Source organism: Panthera uncia, unplaced genomic scaffold (assembly GCF_023721935.1).
Source record: "Panthera uncia isolate 11264 unplaced genomic scaffold, Puncia_PCG_1.0 HiC_scaffold_1292, whole genome shotgun sequence".
NCBI classification, from domain to species: Eukaryota; Metazoa; Chordata; class Mammalia; order Carnivora; family Felidae; genus Panthera; species Panthera uncia.
Window position 1 is genome coordinate 24,739 of NW_026057912.1, and position 20,903 is coordinate 45,641.

Genomic DNA, 20,903 nt, shown 5'->3' on the forward strand with positions numbered 1-20,903 from the left:
GAGAATAAGGGATATGATACATATAACATACAAAATATGTGTTAATCCAGTGTTTGTACTACTGGTAGGGCTTCTGGTCAACAGTATGCTGTTAATAGGTTTTGGGGGAGTCAAAAGTTATATGAGGATTTTTGATTGAGGGGAGGGGAGTTTTGGCAGCCTAACCCACTATATTCCTCAAGGGTAAACTGAATATGAAAATGGAAAGTGTAATAAGTAGAGCCATGAAATTTGCAAACAGTGGTGAGATTTACAAGGAAGAAATGACTTCAGGCTAGGAGATCAAGAGAATTTTCACTGAGGACGTGGCCTGTACGATGATGCTCGGGAAATGGGTTGGGGCTCGGGCAACACCTACTTGGGAAACAGGGATTAAGGAGAAGGCAAGAGAGCAAAGGGGGCAGAAAAGGTACAGAACTCCTGCAGGTACGGAATTGGCCTGGAGGAATACTTTGTGGTCCAGATGGGCTGGAACAGGAGCCTGTGTGAAGGGGATGATGTCACTGCATGGGCAATTTCCACCAGAGAGAGGTGGTTACTCAGGTCGCTCATGCTGGTAGTCGGCGATCGCGTGCTGAACGAACAAAACAATAAACTGACTGGATTGCCAGGCCGTGGAACCCCCTTTTCTGTATTAAGCAATGGACAGCCAGTAAAGATTCCACTTAGAGGGGGAGGACATGGGCAGAACTATGTTTCAAGAGCACTCCTAAAGATCCTCATTCACATTTTGGGAAGAATTAGCCTCAGGTACAAGGTTTGACTAAAGAACAGGAGCAGGACCTCCGTAAGGCGCACGCTTCTGTCTTCCGTACCCCTCCTTTCCAGGACCCTCGTTGACCCCCAACATCAGCACTTGCTGAAGGCTACCTTCTGTTCCTAGGTTCTTTCTGGCGTTTGCAATGTAATGTAATCCAGTTGGGCCACTTTTATCCCTTAGAAACCGTTTCTGGCGGGGCCGTGCGAGGAGACAGGCAGTAGAAGACGCCCAAGGCCTCGAGGGACGCGGAGTGCCTGAGGTGGCCCATTCCAACCTTGAAGACAAGTGCCTTTCTGTCGAGTCCTGCGGGCAAGGGTTGGCGGCGTCTGTTCCTCGTTCTCCACACGACTAGGGGGCGCCCTCGGTCCCCAACCCGCTTAGTTCCCAGGAGCTCGCTCTCCTTCGCGGCGTCTGGTTAGGCCACATCCTCGGACTCAGAAGTCGCGTCAGAGTTCCGCATCGACCAATCAGAACTGTCCATGTACTAGTGGGGGCGGGGCTGCCGAGGCAGGAGGAAGATGGCGGCGGGGGCGAGGTGAGGTGTTGGCAGTGGAAAGGGGTTCAGGCGTGGGGGGCGGGGGAACGTGGAGTGATGGCCCGCGCCGGCCGCAGGGCTGGATAAGAAGCCGTCGCACCGCGGGTGTGGGAGGGCGGGAGGAGAGGGCGCCTGGACGCCACGGGAGTATGACGGGGCTGTACGAGTTGGTGTGGCGGGTGCTGCACGCTCTGCTCTGCCTGCACCGCACGCTCACCTCCTGGCTCCGCGTTCGGTTCGGCACCTGGAACTGGATCTGGCGGCGCTGCTGCCGCGCCGCCTCTGCCGCGGTCCTAGCGCCGCTCGGCTTCACGCTCCGCAAGCCCCCGGCTGTCGGCAGGAACCGCCGTCACCACCGGCATCCGCGAGGGAGGCCGGGCCCGGCCGCCGCCCACCCCCGGCTGCGCTGGCGCGCGGACGGCCGTTCCCTGGAGAAGCTGCCAGTGCACATGGGCTTGGTGGTCACCGAAGAGGAGCAGGAGCCCAGCTTCACGGACATCGCGAGCCTCGTGGTGTGGTGTATGGCTGTGGGCATCTCCTACATTAGCGTCTACGACCACCAAGGTGAGGTCCGGCGCGGGTAGGGGGACCCGGGCGTCTCCGACCGGGGGGGGGGGGACCGCACATCCGGCAGGTGTATCCGCGGCGCGCCGCGCACCGCAGCGCTCCCTGCTCTTCCAGTTGCCCCATCCCACGGCCCTTCAGGGCAAATTACGGTGCTAGCGCTTTCGAGGAAGGGAGATAAGCTTTATTGAACACAAACACCAACATCTGAGCTTCTCCACGTATTTGCCCTCCGCCCCAACCTTTTTTGTTGTTTGTGTTTTTTCCTACACTGTTTCTTCAGAGAGATTCAAGGCACTGCTCTTAAATCATTGCTAGTCTGTGAAGGCGCATAAGCTGAGTGGTTGGGGGCAGGTAGCGTTTGAACTGGGCTTACAAAAAGTATGTGAGAGTCTGGATAGGCAAAATGAAAATAGTCACGTGTGTCTTCAGAGGTCTGGGATAGTGTGCAATCCTTGATCCTTAGTGGCTAACACAGTACTTGATATAGTAATTGCCGTTTTTTAAGGTTCGATTGAGGGAATGCATTTAACCATGGGGAATTTTTTAAGTACGAGAATTCACCATTTATTGGGTGGCTACAAACCTTAAGCACTGTGCTAATAAACACATTCCTTGTAATCTTACTTTTAACTCCATGGATTCTCAGGTTTAGGGGAGTAGATACATAAGTAACTTGTTGGTGAATAGCAAGAAGTGTTGGGAGTAAGTAACCACGATGAGAATGGGGGAGAGAAATTCTGAATTGGAGGAATTTGAGAAGTTCATGAAGAGGAAATGGGCTTTCCTTTGGACTGAAATGATGACTAGGAGGTCAGGTTGAGGAAGGCTCTAAATGGCAGGTTTGGATTTCAGTCAGATCCTGAAAGTAGTGTCATTTCCTTTCCTTAGATATAAAGATGTGACGATAACAATGATTTAGGTGTATGGGTATGAAGGAAAGAAAACTAACGTTTTCTTCTCTGTTCAGTAACGTAAATTACTGGTATGCTCCACAGAGGCTACGGTTTGATTTTTTTTTTTCCTTTAAATCTTTGTCACATAGGCAGGTGTAAGTGCAGGGTTTTGTCCGAAAGGGTACGTCAAGGTCAGACAGGAACTCTTGCAGGGTATTAGAGTAATCTTTGACTGACCTGTCACCTTCCGTGCAGTCAGCAAGGAATATAGTGACTCAGTAGTCTGTCATTATCAACTGATGATATAACCTGTAGGGTAAAGTTTAATAGGGGCTGACATTTTATGGAACTTGCCAAAGAACTGAGCAGACCAATAGAAATACAGGACTGTTAGGAAGCAACCCAGTCTTTGCTTAAACCAATGCAACAGAAACACTGTGTGGGGAAAGAAACAAGTGAAGCAGAAATGGAAATCAGTTAAAGCCATTAAACAATAGGATGAATTAACTTATAAGTGAATCCCTTATATACAGGTGATTCTTTTAAAGCAAGTACCTTTACGTTCTAGTAGGAAATGCAGATGTATATAGCTACATAGTTTAACTTGGTGACTGTGCCTACAGATTGTAATATTGCAACACTTTCTTCTTCTGATAATTCCTGTTCTTGAATTGCTGATATGGTTCAGAAATATCTTGTGCCATATTTGCTAAAAGAAAAGTGATTGTTGATGAACAGGGAGAAGTCAAGCTAACCAGATATTGACTGAAAACCTGAAGGAGTTTTAAGGTCATTTCCAGGGAATTGACATAGGGCACTTTGTGCCCAACTGTAAAAGCAGTTTTAATTATTTTTAAGGGGATAATTTCATTGTTTGAAACAAGAGACTTTTTTTTTTAATTTTTTTTTAATGTTTTATTTATTTTTGAGACAGAGAGAGACAGAGCATGAACGGGGGAGGGTCAGAGAGAGAGGGAGACACAGAATCTGAAGCAGGCTCCAGGCTCTGAGCTGTCAGCACAGAGCCCGATGCAGGGCTTGAACTCACGGACCATGAGATCATGACCTGAGCTGAAGTCGGACGCTCAACCAACTGAGCCACCCAGGCGCCCCTGAAACAAGAGACTTTTGACGTACCCATTCTTGATGTTCATTCATTCATTCAACAGTGACAGTTGGCTGTCTATTAACTATCAGGTATTCGTTTGGGCATGGGGTACACCAGTGCACAAAACAGACAAAAATCCCTATGCTCATGGAACTTACGCTTTAGTGGAAGCCTGACAAATATTATATAAGAGTAAAAGAGTGGTAAATTAGATCATAAGTGAAATGAGGAAAAATGAAACAGGGAATGGGAATGTTGAAAGGCAATGGTGGGGTGCAGCGTTAAGTAGGGTGGGCAAGGAAAGCCTCGTTGACTTTTGAGTATTGACCTGAAAGAGGTGAGGAAACGACCTGTGGATATGTGAGAAAAGTTGTCCTTTTCAGGGGAGGTATAGCTGCTTACGCTTTATTTAGTTTTCCCAAACAAACTTTTATTTAAACCCATCTCTTTATAAGTTAAAAAAAGTCCCATTGACATATTCACAAATGCCACATCTATTGAGTACCTTATGGTGTGAAGCACTGAGATACAAAGGGATACAAGAACTTGTGTTTCTTAAGAAAGTTAAAGTATCTCAAGGATGTCTACTAAAAATTAATACAAGCTAATATATAAATGCTAAGTGAGTGGCAGAGACTTTATTTAAGGAAAGAAAAATCCCTGCAAAGCAGGGTCACCCCCATATGCCCCTGATAAGGAAGGAGGTGACACTTGAGCTAGGCTTTGCCAAAGTAGGTAGAATTTGGATTAGCACGAACAGCAGTGTTCTCTCTCCCTCCCTGCTCTGTATGTGACTAGGGAATTCCCTTTTGGTGGCATTCCTACCAGACAAGCCTTAACAACGGTGCTGAGGACTGTGGGGAGCCGTAAATATAAGCAAGTTCTTATAAAGAAAACTTGAGAAATGAGGTAGGGTGAAGGTTTCTGTGACTGTTCCAGTTATTTACCCCGGGGCATAGTGTTTTAAAACAACAGCTTATATGTTGACTCAGTTCAGTTGGTCATTTCTTTTTGGGGGTTGGTCACTCATAAGGTTGTGGTCAGATAGTGGCCAGGACATAAAAATTTCTTGTCATGAGTCTGATACCTGGTTCGTAATGGCTGGAATCGATGAGGGCAGGTTGGTCATCTGTCTTCACACAGTCTTTCTACCTGACGTGCTTAGGCTTCCTCATTAACAGTGGCCTCAGGGTAGTCAGATGATAGAGTTGGCTTCTCCCAGAAAAAGTTCTCAAAGACCTAGCCAAAGGCCAAAGCTTACACGGTTTCTTTGACTTAGCTTAGGAAACCATGCAGTGTTACTTTTGCTGTACTCTCTTGGTTTGAGACATCACAGGTCTGGCCCAAATCAAGAAAATGGTGAAATAGACTTTACCTCTCATTGAGAAAATAGCTTATCCAGAAAGGTGCAAGGGAGACAAGTGTGGGAAGGATGGGGGTCAGGCAGGGGGATTGATGGCAGGGATCTCGGAGACGAGCTACTGTACCTCCTTACATCTTTCCCTGTCCTGTACCCTGTCACTTAAGAATTGGAGTTTACGTAAGTATTCATTCTAATTAATTATAATTGAATCTAGATTATATTTTATTCTTGGACTTAAAAAACCCCTTGATATTTACTTTGGTTTGATTGCCAGCAAACTGAACTTTTTATTTTCATTTACCTGCCATATTTCTTGATTGTAATAATTTCTGCCAGTAATTCTTTCACATATTAGAAATTGGAGTTGTTTTCTCAGGATTTCTTAAGCCCAGAATTCTAGTAAAGAGGTTCGCCCAATTTGTCTCCATGATTATAATTGAAGAAATGACCATAATTGGGATGGCACAAAACCTGGAGTTCAGGGACTTTTGGTATTACCACCTTAGGGGTGTTGTGCTGGCCTGGAATCTCACTTGAAGTATGCTGGGCTCCACATTATCTGGGTGTGTATTATTCATCTTCAATGATGAAGCCTGTTCTTCAGCCCAGTTATATTGGTGCCATGTTGGGGACCTTGCTGTAGGGCAGTATTTTTCAAAATGTGGCCTGTGGACCATGTGAGAAGGAGTTTCTGGGAATACTTGTAAAAACTACAGATTCAACACAATTATTGATCAGACTGAATTAGGGGAGTGGGACCTGAGCATCTCTTTTTACCCAACTGCCTATATACTGCCTTTGTGCCTTGAAGTTTGACCCTAACACAAATTGAGGGATACTCTGCTGCTTGCCTTGCCTCAAAGTATTCATTCTTCATGTTCCTTGTCATGAATGAGGAAATCTGGGTAGGATTTTAGTATTGCTCGTTATAAATTGGAGTGATCTAGGATAAGGCATTGCCTTCCGTGTGAGGATCCAGCAACAAGCAAACAGAAATCTTTCATGATGCTCTTTCTAGTGTTACTTCCGTAGTTGTATTAACAACTACTAATGTGTAGTACACATTAGTGTACTAGGTGTCTTCTGAAATTAGTTTTGGGTACAGATTTCTCACACTGGCATTAAAAATGTCTGTCCAGTGTACTCACGGCTTCCCTAACCTACTTCTCACATTTTATATACCTTTTGCCTCATCCACATTTAGGTTACTTGATGTTCCCCTTCCCGGAATGGCTCTTCTCCTTTTCCTGACAAATGGCTGTCTCCCTGTCAGAAGGCTGTCATTGATCCTTGTAAGTCTATCCTGTCACCTCTTATGTAGTCTCTCTTGACTGTTCCATTCCTAATCTTGCTCTTTTCTTGAATCTCCTCAGAACTTTGCATCTTGAAAGGTATTTGGATTTTCTAAAATAGTAATCATGTATATGTGCCTCAATTTTCTTACTAGATTTAAGCTCCCCAGATACTGTCCATCCTTCTCATCTTTGCTTCTCCTACAGCGTGTAGGTAGCTTGGTGTTCTCCGTGTAATTTGTTTCTGAGCACAAGTACCCAGGAACCTTAGAATAATGGAAGGAAACGAACATAGTTTCCCCTAGTTACATATTTGGCACACTGACGGAGATGCTGTTGGGAAGCATGGTCTTACTAAATACTTCTTCTTCTCCTTATGTTGAAATACAGAGTTGGAAGGAGGGTTGAAAATCCAGTTGTACTGTGATTACATGTTGACACAACGAGCAGTACAAACTAGGCTACTTGTCTTCCCTCATGTGGAAACTCATGGAAGGCAACATCTGTTCCTAATCTTCACCTTTGTGTAGTTCACATCTTGTACATAATTTCACATATATCCTAGCATCCTGGAACGTCTTCTTCATTTTGTGCCAGAGAGTTAGCTACCTGTCAAAAGGCTATCATCAATTCTTGTAACGTCCGTTCTATTACTTCCTAGGTAACCTCTTGACTTATTATTCCATCCCCAGTTTTGCTGACTTTGAAAAGCTTTATTCTGCTTTTGGCAACTTTTGAAATGACCTTCTCTTGAGTACCCTTCTGGTTAACCATAGTACTGGATCTATTTATGAAAATAAACCTTTACTTAATGGGAATAATTAGTCTTTGTTGAATTCTTTCTGTGCAAAGAAGTCCGTTAAACCCTTAGCAGTTTTACAAATTAAGAAACTGAGACTGAGAAAGCTAAGAACCTTTATCTGGTAAGGAACAGGTCTAGAATTTGAACTAAATCTTATTCCAAAGCTTTTATACTTAACCATTTTGCTATACTGACTTACACTCCTAAGAGAATGGGACTACAATAGTCACTTTTAGTACTGTTCCTAATTATGTTAGGTCATCTGAAAGCCTCGGTAAAGTGGTTCTTATCTACAGGTGATAGAAATGATTTGTAACATAATATGAAGGCAAATAGAATTTTCTTCCTACCACTAATATAAACGTTCATCCTGTGACTGATAGGACACTTTTTTTATTATTTTTTTTTAATTTTTAAAAAATTTTTTCATTTTTTTGAGAGAGAGAGAAAGAGACAGAGCACAAATAGGGGAGGGGCAGAAAGAGAGGGAAATAGAATCTGAAGCAGGCTCCAGTCTCCGAGCTGTCAGCACAGAGCCCAACGCGGGGCTTGAACCCACAAACCGCGAGATCATGACCTGAGCCAAAGTCAGACGCCCAACCGACTGAGCCACCCAGGCGCCCCATAGGACGCTTTTTTAATCAACTAAATGTAATATCATGGTATTCCTGCTCTGTACTGAACTGTTTCTTTGTCAGGTGAGCAGAGTCTGTGAAGATACTCTCATTTTTAAAATGTGTACCCAGGGGCTGAGAGAGGCCACATGGCTTGTTAATTTTACACATCTATCCTGCTGAAGAGCTGGGACTTGAAACACAACACTCGTTCCATTATGCTGTGCCACCATCACACACATACCTTCCCTGCTACAACACGCTGATTCCTAATCCTGGGGCTCTCTCTTGAAATAAAACTGTTTAATGGTGTATAAGATTTATTTTTTTTAGGACTGCTTGAGTCATATAAAATTTTAATGGTAGTTTTTTTTTTTCTTAATTTTAAATAATTGCTCCATAAGTATTATATTTTCTTCACTGAAGATTGCCTCTGATAGTGTTGTAAATGGATTGTTAGAGAAATTAAATGAAGGTAGCCACTAGGTAACTTACTTAAGTGTCTAGTTTAAAAGGAAAAAAGGTAGGCCATTTTGAAGGACAGGCATTTATTTTTAAAGAAGTATTACATTAATTCCATAGCTGATGAGATGCTTTGTAACTAGGAGAGATTGTTTTAGTGTTTATCTCACTTTTCTGTCTTCCCTTCCTGTAGCCTTATAAATACTTGATGTTAGTTATATCTTAAAGTCTGTTTCTGTAGAAAGGAGGGAATAACCATGGTAAAAATTCTAATTTCAGTTAATTTTTTTTTAATGTTTGTGTATTTTGGGGGGAGAGAGGCAGAGAGAGAAGGAGACACAGAATCTGGAGCAGGCTCCAGGCTCTCAGCTGTCAGCACAAAGCCTGATATGGGGCTTGAACTCATGAACCACAAGATCATGACCCGAGCTGAAGTCAGATGCTCAACTGACTGAGCCACCTAATGCCCTGTAATTTCATATTTAAAAGAAAATATGTTAAATATGTGCTTTAAAAGTCTCATTTTATGGAATTGATTATTCATTTCACATAAATTTTAGAAGAAGCAGGATTTAAGGAATAGAGATAAGATTTGCTGACTGAATATTTGTCTAATTAAACTCCTTACTTGGTTTCCTGAATTTGAAAAAAGTATGTATGTCATGGGTGTATTAGCCAGTTAACGTGTACATGAGTTGAGTGAAAGAGTAGACTATATTGAAACCTATAATTCTAAAATGTCATTTTGATTGGTATAGTAAAGATTTCAAAGGACTCCAGTAAGGTACCTGAATATAGCATATAATCCAATGGGTGGATAGAGCATGCTTAATTCGCCTCTCTTTGAAACGTACGTATGCTTGGATTTCTTCCTGTCTTGCTATATGTTCCTTCTGAGCCTCTGGCTTCTCGTTTTTTTCACTTCTAAATTTTGGGGGGTCCTAGAGTATTGTGCTGCATATATGCCTTTGTCCTTCTGTTGTTCTTGCTATCTCCTAGGTCAAGGGTCAACAACTTTTTCTTAAAGGGCCAGCTAGTAAATATTTTAGGTTAGTGGGTTATGGGTTTCTGTTAAAACTACTCAACTCTGCCAATGAGGCCAAAAAGCAGCCATAAAAGAATGGATGTGGCTGTGTTCCCATAGCAGTAGTTTGCTGACTCCTGTCCCAGATGATTTCTCTAACCATATCATTTTAAAAGTCCTTTAAATGCTCATACCCAGATTTGTATCTCCAGTCCTTATCTCTCCCATAATTCCAGATTCCATATCTAATTCACTGCCTAACAGGTTTACTTTTATTAGGCATCTCAGGTACTTAACATGTCCAAACCATGTCTCGAATTTCACTCTCCTCAGACCTCTCTCACAGTTTTTCCCATCTTAAAACATACTAGTAAGTGCTCAAGCTAAAAACTTAGATGTCTTCTGTGAGTCTCTTACATTACATTCCACCTATAATCTACCAACAGGCCTCCCTGGCCCTACTTCTAGAATATGTTCCAAATTGGATACTTGTTTTGGTTTTTCGTTGTAGCCACCTCAGTTTGAGTTATCATTATCTTTCACCTGGATTATTGCTGTAGCCACCTGATTGGTCTTCGTTTATATTCTGGCCCCTGTATAATCCATTCTTTACTCACCAGCAAAGTGATCTTTCTTGATAACATCATTTAAGCTCTGAGTAAAACCTTCCAACGGCTTCCGTTGTACTTGGAATGTTTTCTCAGCTCATTACCAAGGCCCACAGACCCCTTTGTATTACCCCTTTGTCTGGCCTCATATGATGGCCTTCATTCCACTTAATTTCTATGTTCACCAATTATATTGGCAATATATTTTCTTTTCCTTGAATATGATGAAAACCTAAATGCTGAAAGAATATGCAATAGCTCTAGTAGTAATCTTAATCCTGGGAGTATTGATTTTTATATTTTGAGAGCTGGAACGAATCAGCAAAGGCTTTTCTGTTAAATAATGCAATTGTTGTAATAATCATGAGATTAGCACCAAGGAAGAATACATGTTATATAAATGGAAAAAGCAGGATATAAAATTGCATAATCATATAGGCCAGTATTATACATGGGTGGGAACAAAGACTAGGAATAGGAAACACTAAAAACTGGAAGTGTTATGGTGATGAGGTTAGGGAATATTCAGTTTAGGATGAATGGTTACCTTATTGTCTAAATGTTGAGCATCTTAAGTAGTTTTTAATACTAGAATTCAAAATAGATATTTCTTAGAATATGAGAAGTTTACATTTGGCCCCCAAAGTGTGTAGCTAATGTTTGTCAAGAAATACTAAAAACATTGTAGTCTTTCTGAGGTCCAATTTTTCTGGCATAATATTTTATTTATTTTTTTACAGAAATTGTAGATGTTTGTGTGTGTATGTGTGTGTGTGCATGTGCGTGTTTTAAAAGGTAGTTCTTTTATATATATTATACACACACACACACACACACATACAGTTTACACTTAGGAAATTGAGAATACATGAGGTATAGTTGTAGAGCAACAAAATATAAAATTCTTGAAATCATTATTGCAAAATCTTATGTTTTCTTTTTTCTTTTAATAAAACTTTTTTTAATGTTTATTTGTTTTTGAGAGAGAGAGAGAGAGAGAGAGAGAGGAGCGTGAGCAGGGGAGGGGCAGAGAGAGAGGGAGACACAGAATCCTAAGCAAGATCCAGGCTCTGAGCTGTCAGCACAGAGCCCGACACGGGGCTCAAACTCACAAATGTGAGATCATGACCTGAGCTGAAGTTGGACACTTAACTGACTGAGCCACCCAGGTACCCCAAACTTATTTTTTCTTAATTCAAATAATTGTCAGCCCTGTGAAACCTCCTTAAGAGTCTTTTCAAAAAGGGCTCTAGTTTTAGTTTTTTCAAAAGATACTGCTTATTTGTAAAAAGGCCAGTTTTATATATTTAATAGAGTTCAACTTTTAGGGAGGGGAATTCAGAATTTAATGGGTGTATTAGTAAAGTGGGTTTAGCATCATTTGTTTATCAATGTTAGAAATAGTTACTGAACTGAATAATTAGAATCCGGGAGACCTGGATTCCAGGCCAAAATCTTAGACTCTTGGCCAAGGACAGTTGCTTGACCTTTTTGGGTCTCTTTCCTCATCTGTGAAAGGATGGTTTAAAATAATTATTTCAGCTTATTACTGTATAATTCTGTAAATTACGATTTTCTGAAAAATGTATTTACAAATGTTTTTCCCTTAGGTCAGTTATTTCTGAGCGAATGTAGTCTCAACTTCCTTTTACATAAAATGACTTTTGTCACAGTTTCTTTTATTACACCATTTTGGCGTTAGTTTAGATTCTGTGAAGGCAAACAAGATGAAATGTGATATGAGAAAAAGAGCTCTGCAAGTATGAATACTTGCCTAATACCATACTATGATATTAGTGGAGGAATTGCCTATCAGAGACAAAGGCACTCTTATATCTTTCTGCATTTCTTGTGTATCATGAGAAGTATGTATGTGTAGACTTTGAATCCTGAAGAAAATTTTAAGATGATAGTATTGCCTATGGGTAAGTGAGATAGGCAGCATAGCATATAATCAGATTTCTGGAAGGGGCAAGCGTGAGTGATCAGGAATCATCTTGCTGATACTCTGTTTTATCTATACACTTCTCAGAAACTATACTTGGGCATTTAATTTCTCCATCCAAATTAGCTGAGACAAAGGTTGTGTTTAAAATAACTTTATGAACTTCTTTATGAAAGATACTTTGTAACTGTGGCTCTGTGTATTCTTCCTTTTTAACAGAATTTCTGCCTGTATGCAATAAGGAAGTGCCTGTTTTTATTGTGAGAGGTTCCTGGAAACTTCTTAAAAATTCCACTTAGTGACCTATCCATTTAGGTTTTGTTGTTAGGTGGCACTTTGTGCACTGATTAATTCAGTTTATTAAATAAACATTGAACTCCTGCTATGTGGAAGGTACCTTAGGGGAAAAGAAATGAGTAAGCCACAAGTTCACAAGGAAGACTACAGTTCAGTAGGGGGATTAAGCTGTAATTATGGTACAAAGTAGAATCTCGTTTATTATGGAGTTTGAACAAAATGTGTGTATTTGGAGGAGGTAAGGGTGAGTCAGAGGAGGAATGGGGCATATCTGGCTGGGGGATTGGGAAGAGTCTCTTAAGAGTAAGTGACATTTTAGCTGGCCTGTGAAGAGTTTGTAGGTGTGGGGCTGGGGAGGTAACATAAAGGATGGAGGTTAGGCTCATGTCATATGTTTTGAGGGGAATATACGACAGTTCTAATTTGCTGGGGACAGAGTACTACAGAGAAATAAATTCATTTGTTTCATAAACATTATTTCCACCCACCAAGTGTGGAAGCGTAGGCTGGAATCTTAATGCTGATCTGAGCAGTTTGTTCTTAGTATACTAAGCATTTTGGGAGCCATTGAAGATCCTAAATTGGAATATGTCAGGATTAAAGATGAACCCAAAGATTAATCTGGTTGTCAATCTAGTGATACATGCTAGAAGGGGCAAGAAGACCCATTGGAAGATCATGTGATTGTAATATTTTAATGAAAAAGAAAAACTTGAAACAGCTGGGGACAATGGACAAATGGAAATGGATAGGGGAAATATTGCTGTAGATGAGTATATGGGTTTAGCATGTTAATAGGGCATTGGAAGTGGTAGTGAAAATACTAGAGTGGAGAAGATATTTGGGTGACTGGGCAGGTAGTGATGCCTTTATTAGAAATAGAACAACATGGGGCAACTGGATGGCTCAATTGGTTAAGTGTCTGACTTCGGCTCAGGTCATGATTTCATGGTTCCTGGATTTGAGCCCTGCATTGGGCTCTCTGCTGTTAGCACAGAGCCTGCTTCAGATCCCTTGTCCCCTTCTCTCTCTGCTCCTTCCCCACTTACATGCACACATAAACTCTCTCTCTCTCTCTCTCTCTCTCTCTCAAAAATAAACTTTAAAAAAAAAAGGAACTCAAACAACAAAAAAGGCTGGTGGTTTTTTTTCTTTTTAATTATATAGTTTTACCCCAATTACCATTTTAAATCCCCTGTTGTCCTATCACCCTTATACATTCACTGTTGTCATATAGCCTATTCCCTTCCAAGCTTGGTTCCTAAGTGCGTATAAATTTTACAGTTATGGTACTGCTCCATTTTTTTGGTAAACTAGATATAGGGGTACCTGGGTGGCTCAGTCGGTTAAGCATCTGAGTTTGGTTCAGGTCTTGATTTCACAGTTCATGGGTTTGAGCCCTGCGTCAGGCTCTGTGCTGATAGCTCAGAGCCTGGAGCCTGTTTCTGATTCTGTGTCTCCCTCTCTTTCTGCCCTTCCCCTGCTTGCGCTCTGTGTCTCTCTCAAAAATAAACATTTAAGAAAATTAAAAAAAAAAAAAAACTTGATATAAGTGTTTGAGAGCTAGTTTTATTTAAAAAAATTTTTTAAGTTTGTTTGTTATTTTGAGAGAGGGAGAGAGACAGTATGAGCAGGGGAGGGGCAGAGAGAGAGGGAGGGAGAGAGAATCGCAGCAAGCTCTGCATTGTCAGCACGAGACCAGAGCTGGGGTTCGAATTCACGAACTGTGAGATCATGATCTGAGCCGAAGTCGGACACTTAATCAACTGAGCCACCCAGGCTCCCTGAGAACTAGCTTTAAGAGATCAGCTGCTATGTTTTTTAGGTATGTTTCAGATGCTTACAGAACTTCTGGGTAGAATGAACTGGAATTTTCTTTTTTTTTTTAATGTTTATTTATTTTTGAGAGAGGAAGAGACAGAGCATGAGCAGGGGAGGGGCAGAGAGAGAGGAAGACAGAATCCAAAGCAGGCTCCAGCTGTCAGCACAGAAGCGGGGCTGGAACTCACGAACCGTGAGATCATGACCTGAACTGAAGTAGAAGGCTTAACAAACTGAGCCACCCAGGCGCCCCTGAACTGGAATTATTAAATGCTGATCCTTGTTTTTACTTAAAATTTTAATGTTTTGTTCATCATGGGATGTTTTTGCATTAAGTTGTTGAAGATAATGCGTTATTCTTTATCTTAGAGTTTTTTGATGCCAACTTAAGTTTTGCTTCACTTATCTCACCCTTGTCCTGGCCCTGAGTGGTTTTAAAGTCCCATGAGTGACTAGACTCAGAGAAAGAGGAGCACATGGACAGAAGGAGAAGGCTGAGATAGCAACTCTAGGAGTAATCTTCCAGTTAGAAGTGGGAAGAGGGAAAGGATTCAGTGCAAAGGGAGAAGGGGCCATTCAAGGCGCAGGCTGGGAGTAGAACCAAGAAAGGGAGTTTAGACAAGTTGTGGGATAAGGATGGAATTTTGAGAATGGAGCAGCTTGGTCATTAATGGTAACACTTCAGAAAGATTGAGAAGGAAAGGATACAGATCGAAAAGAGGTAGTGACCATTTTGGTGACAAAGAATGTCATCCATTGATTTGGAGAGAGCAAGAGTTCCTGAAATGTGTTCCTATTTTAATCTGGAAGCTAAGGCAGAGATGAGTGAATTAGCGAGCACTGAAGCATAGGTCTTTGGAGTATTGAAGGAAGGGATCAGTGTCCTGTAAATAGACAAAAGCAAGGGTTCCTAGTGGTGGGTTACTATTAAAATGAATCTACATTCTAGTAAGTTCATATGTTCTAGCAGTGTTGTAGAGATTTTACATTGTTTTTGAAATTCATATGCCTTCCATAATTTATTTATTATTTTATTTTATTTTATTTTTTGAATTTACATCCAAATTAGTTAACATATAGTACAACAATGATTTCAGGAGTAGCTTCCTTAGTGCCCCTTACCCATTTAGCCCATCCCCCCCCACACCCCTTCCAGTAACCCTCTGTTTGTTCTCCATATTTATGAGTCTCTTATGTTTTGTCCCCCTCCCTGTTTTTATATTATTTTTGTTTCCCTTATGTTCATCTGTTTTGTCACTTAATGTCCTCATATGAGTGAAGTCATATGATATTTGTCTTTCTTTGACTGACTGATTTCGCTTAGCATAATACCCTCCAGTTCCATCCATGTAGTTGCAAATGGCAAGATTTCATTCTTTCTGATTGCCGAGTAATACTCCAGTGTATGTGTGTGTACACACACACACCATATCTTCTTTATCCATTCATCCATCCATGGACATTTGAGCTTTTTCCATACTTTGGCTATTGTTGATAGTGCCGCTATAAACATTAGGGTGCATGTGTCCCTTCAAAACAGCACACCTGTATCCCTTGGATAAATGCCTAGTAGTGCAATTGCTGGGTTGTAGGTTAGTTCTAGTTCTATCTAGTTTTTTGAGGAACCTCCATCCTGTTTTCCAGAGTGGCTGCACCAGCTTGCATTTGCATGCCTTCCATGATTTATATCTATGATATAGACCAAAGTGTGGTCTAAATCATTTTTTATTTTTTACTTGCATAAACAACTGGAAGTCTTATAACATTAATAAGCCTATATCATGTAGCTGTCTTATAGTACATGCTTTTGTGTCATACATGTGAATTTTATGACTGACTTGAACATAATGTTAATATCCTACACATCTGTGTTGTTGCACAAGTATTGCTGTCCTCAACACTGTTATTCCAATAGCTTCTGATATTAATCACCTTCCTTTAAAATTTTTGTTTGTCTTTGGGACTATGTATTTTTTGTTGCTTTGCATATGGGTACTACACAGTGTTCACTTTTATACTTCCTAGCTTTTGGTCTCATGACTGTGGGCTTTCATAAGGTGCCACAGCCTTAGCCCCCTGCTCTTCTTCACGTATGCTTCTTTACCTTTGCAGATCTTATTTTTCACTTCTTGTGTGTCTGTTTGGCTTCACCTTAAGGATGGTGACTCCCAAATGTGTGTCTGTATCCCCATCTTTTGTTATGTTACCTTCCCAGCCTTACCCCTGTAGAATTCTCCTAATTCTCCATGGGCTAGATGAAATGTCACTTACCCTAAAGAGGTCTTTTTAAGTCCCCTAGACAGTCTCTGACTGTTGCCTTCTTTCGGCAGACATTTATTTGCTGAGTGTCTGTTCTGTGCCAGGCACTGTGCTAGCCCCTGGTGAGCAAACACAGTTAAGATCTCTACCCACGTGGTGCTTATATCACCTCTTTTGGTTTTTTGTTTTTTTTGTTTAAGTACGCTCCACACCCAGTGTGGGGCTTGAACTCATGACCATGAGATCAAGAGTTTGATGCTCTATGGACTGAGCCACCCAGGCGTCTCTATGTGACCTTTTTTGAATGTCCTTCCTTCATGTGTCTTAATCACTTTTTCAGTACCCCTGCCCAAATATTCTATCATCAGGTGTCTAAAACTTAAGCTTATGTTTTCCTTCAAACCAGTTCTCTGCTAGAAATTCCACACTTTAAACAAAAGTTATTATTTTCTTTTAGCTAGGATTAATGCCATGGAATTTTCTCTGTTCACCTCTCATTAAGTCATGCTTTTCATTCTCTCAGTTCTTTTGTAATGAACTCCTTCCATTGTTTCATCAAATTACGAATGGACTATTGCAGTATTCTGCTGCCTGACCTTCTCTATACCGTTGCCATGTTAGTTTTCCTAAAGTTATAAATTTCCACCTTCCCACATGGCTTAGAAATTGTTGGTTACCCACTTGGTAGGCAACATGAAATGAAAACTAGGTCCGTCCCCTTTTCTCAAATCCTTTGCACCAGCAACATTTGTCTGTCTTTTGAGTATTCAGTGTTTTTTTCTTAAACATTTTCCCAAACTAAATATCCTCTCCATCGTCTTTAACTTTCTAAGGTTGAAGCTCAGTTTTCTACCTTCCGAAAGCTCAGCTCAAGTCTTGCTTATTTTACAAAGCTTTCCCTACCAAAGGAGAATTTTTTTTTAACCTTTGAACTGCTATTACACATGGACTAGCAACGTAATGTGTATACAGCATATTCACCAGATTGTGTTATTTTATATATTTTTAACTATATTCTCTTTCCCAGTTAATCTTTGAAGTACTTTAAAGTCAGATCTGACTGAGAGTACAGAGTAGGAACACTTGGTAAAGATCGAAAAGGCAATGACCAGTAAAAAAGCTGCCCCTCTGAAAATAGCTAAATAGTTGTCACTTGTTTTTAGTTAGAACTCTCTTCATTAGTTTCATGTTAAATTTATGCCACATAGTTACTTCATCTTTTTCAATGACATAATAGTCGTTAAAAATTTTAGCTTTTTTTGTGCATGGTTGAAGGATCAAAAACAGTTTTAGGTAGAGTATTTCCATGCTTTGCTGGAATTTACTAAATTTTGATTTTGCTACTTTTGTGTATTCTCTCTATTTTCTACATAATTCTCTTTTTAAAAAAATTTTTTAATGTTTATTTTTGAGAGAGAGAGAGAGAGAGAGAGAGAGAGCGAGCATGAGCGGGGGAGGGGCAAAGAGAGAGAGGGGACACACAGAATCCAAAGCAGGCTCCAGGCTCTGAACTGTCAGCACAGAGCCCAACGCGGGGCTTGACTCAAGAACCTTGAGATCATGACCTGAATCGAAGTCAGATGCTCAACCGACTGAGCCACCCAGGCGTCCCTACATAATTCTTAATAGTTCCTCTTACCATTAAAACAACGAATCGGGGCGCCTGGGTGGCTCAGTCGGTTGAGCGTCCGATTTCGGCTCAGGTCATGATCTTACAGCTCATGAGTTTGAGCCCCAGTCAGCCTCTTTGCTGACAGCTCATGCTGTCTCTCTCTGTCTCTCAAAAATAAATAAACATTAAAAAAATAAAAAATAAATAAAACAACGAATCAAATAGAAGTAATAATATTGAATGCACGTAGTGGGTCTGCAAGGAAAGTGCATCAGACTGGGAGTCCACAAGATAAGGGCTCTGGGCCACTGCCACAGTTACAGATTCTTGAACAAGTCTCTTAAGGACTCTGGGTCCCAGTTTCTTAATCTGTAAATGAAAATTTCAAGTAAAAGATAGCTTAAAATTTCCTTCTAGGTGTAAATTTTTTTCATACTCATATTGGCTCCAAGTAGTCACCTCTATCCTTTTTTTTTTTTTTTTTTTGTTTTTTTTTTTTTTTTTTAATGTTAGCCTGACTCCATACTCTTATGTTAACAGAGTTTTGTTTTGTTTTTCTTTTAGACTCCGGTTGAGGCATAGTCAGCAATGCTTCATGTGGAGTTTGTTCAGTTCTGGGTGCAGTGATGTTTTCACAGCAAATATCCATTAATTGTTGAAGAGGATAAATTAACCTAGTTGGGATTTACTTGCTTTTTTTCTTTTTAAGGTATTTTCAAAAGAAATAATTCCAGATTAATGGATGAAATTTTAAAACAACAGCAGGAACTTCTCGGTTTAGATTGTTCCAAATATTCACCAGAGTTTGCGAATAGTAATGACAAAGACGATCAAGGTAAGCGTGAGTAGCAAATTGAGTATCTAACTTACACAGATGTATTTTGTGTTTCAAGGCAGATCCTGTCACTCATTCATTCATTTTGCGCTGTTAGTCTTTATTGTCACGCTCCTTTTATCATCAGATTTAGACTTTTCTTTCTTCATCTTCTTCAAAGAATTTTCAGAAAAAGATAAAATCGTGACTTTCATAGATATTAAAAAATACACACATGTTAAAGATTTTATTTAACTAATGAATAACCAGGAACCAGGCAGATTTTGTAACCAGTTCAAAGAGAGTCCAAAGAATGGACACACTTACAGGTAAGTAATATTGCAATGAATATGTAAATGGAGGCAAAACTGGTTTTTCTGTTGGGTTAGAGGGAAGATAACTGAACCTCTACCAGACAAGAAAGAATTTGCATTCTTGTCTATAGACAAGAATTTGGCATTCCTGTCAGGTACCTAGAATCCTGTCAATTATAAAATAGCTCCCACAGAATCAGATTCTGATAAGGTAGACAGTACCTGTTTCATTGAAACACATTTTTTCCCCTATATTCTTCATTTTTATCTTTTGTGTTACTGCTAACCGTACTATGATTGTAGATGGCATTTTAGGTGAGTGAAAATTGTAAACTAGCGTATGATTCCTATTTTCTAGAGGATTTATTCAGAGATACAAGGTCTTTGAGTACTTTGAGAGGAAGGTACTATATAAATATACACACAAATGAGATGTGTGGGTCCTTTCAGAGGGGAGTAGATAAGTATGTTTTGATATTCAGTTTGAAGGACTTAAATGATCCATGTTTACTATAAGAACTATGCTTTTATTTTAGTCTGAACTTAATATTTCTTGAAACAGATTTTGAAATGTGTCTGGAACAGGATTTTTTTTTTTTTAATAACTTGTTGTTTTTTTTTTTCAGTTTTAAATTGCCAATCGGCAGTGAAGGTGCTCTCCCCAGAAGATGGAAAAGCAGATATTGTGAGAGCTGCTCAGGACTTTTGCCAGTTAGTAGCCCAGCAGCAAAAGAGATCCACAGATTTGGATGTAGATATGTTTGGCAGTTTACTTAGTAAGTCATATATAGACAGATATATATGTTTTCAGTTGTGTCCTACAACTGTACGTGGTTTACGAGGGTACACTATGAAGGAGAGCATCTGGGTTCCTTTTGCACCATAAAGCCTGATTTTGTTGTTGTTGTTACACTTGTAATGTTTCTGAAATTTTGAAGCCCCACATGTTGAAAATGATTTTGAGATAATGAGATTTGTAGTCAGCTCTGTAGTCAGCTCACTTGCAAGAGAACTTACTGGTAAAGGAGAGGATATAAGAGGATTTTGTGGGGGGCTGAAGAATGTTCTTGAATATCGGACTTCTGCTTGTCAGCCTTCCTGTGGGATGTTTTCCTACACCGTGAGTTTTCCAATTCTCCAGACACCACATGGGCGTCCAGCAGTTCAATTCACTTCTGACACTAACCACCCAGAGATAGTGTTTGACTCTGTAGGTTGAAGGGCTCAGTCACACAAAACGGCCCCCACTTCAGATGCCAGTTGCAGTTTTCAGGCCGCCTGTACAGGCCACCTGATCAACTACCTATAACTAGGAGGTCCCTATGACTCTCTCCTAAGGTTTGCTAATTTGCTAGAATGGCTCCCAGAACTCAGGAAGGAACTTGACTAAACTTTATGTTTACCAGTTGATTATAAAGGACACAACTCAGGAACCGTCCAGCGTAAGAGGCATACGGGGCCAGGTATCGCCAGGGGATGCAGTCATCTTCCGTGACCTCTCTGGGCTCATCACCCTCTCAGCACCTCAGTGCATTCACCAACCTGGAAGCTTTAGGAACCCTGTCATTTAGGGGATTTTGTGGAAGTTCCTTTATGTTAGCATGATTGATGAAATCATTGACTATTAGGGATTGAACTCAGTCTCCAGCTCTTCTCCCCTACCTGCAGGTTGAAAGGTAGGGCCGGAAGTTGCAGCCCTCTAATCACATGACTGGTTTCCCCAGCAACTAGCTCCCATCCTAAAGCTATCCAGAGGCCTGCCCAGAGTCACCATTAACAGAAACTCAGCTGTGGTGGAAGGGGGCTTATTATG

General features: G+C 40.6%; 1 protein-coding gene across 1 annotated transcript in view; it reads left to right on the forward strand.

The window, feature by feature from the left end:
- The first annotated feature begins 999 nt into the window (after window positions 1-999).
- Window positions 1,000-20,903, forward strand: part of LOC125916884 (dehydrodolichyl diphosphate synthase complex subunit NUS1) — a 31,956-nt gene continuing 12,052 nt past the window's right edge. The window contains exons 1-3 of the mRNA XM_049623142.1: window positions 1,000-1,859; window positions 18,672-18,797; window positions 19,717-19,866. Coding sequence (XP_049479099.1) covers window positions 1,445-1,859; window positions 18,672-18,797; window positions 19,717-19,866 — 691 coding nt within the window. The 5' untranslated portion in view covers window positions 1,000-1,444. The remainder of the gene's footprint in view (window positions 1,860-18,671; window positions 18,798-19,716; window positions 19,867-20,903) is intronic.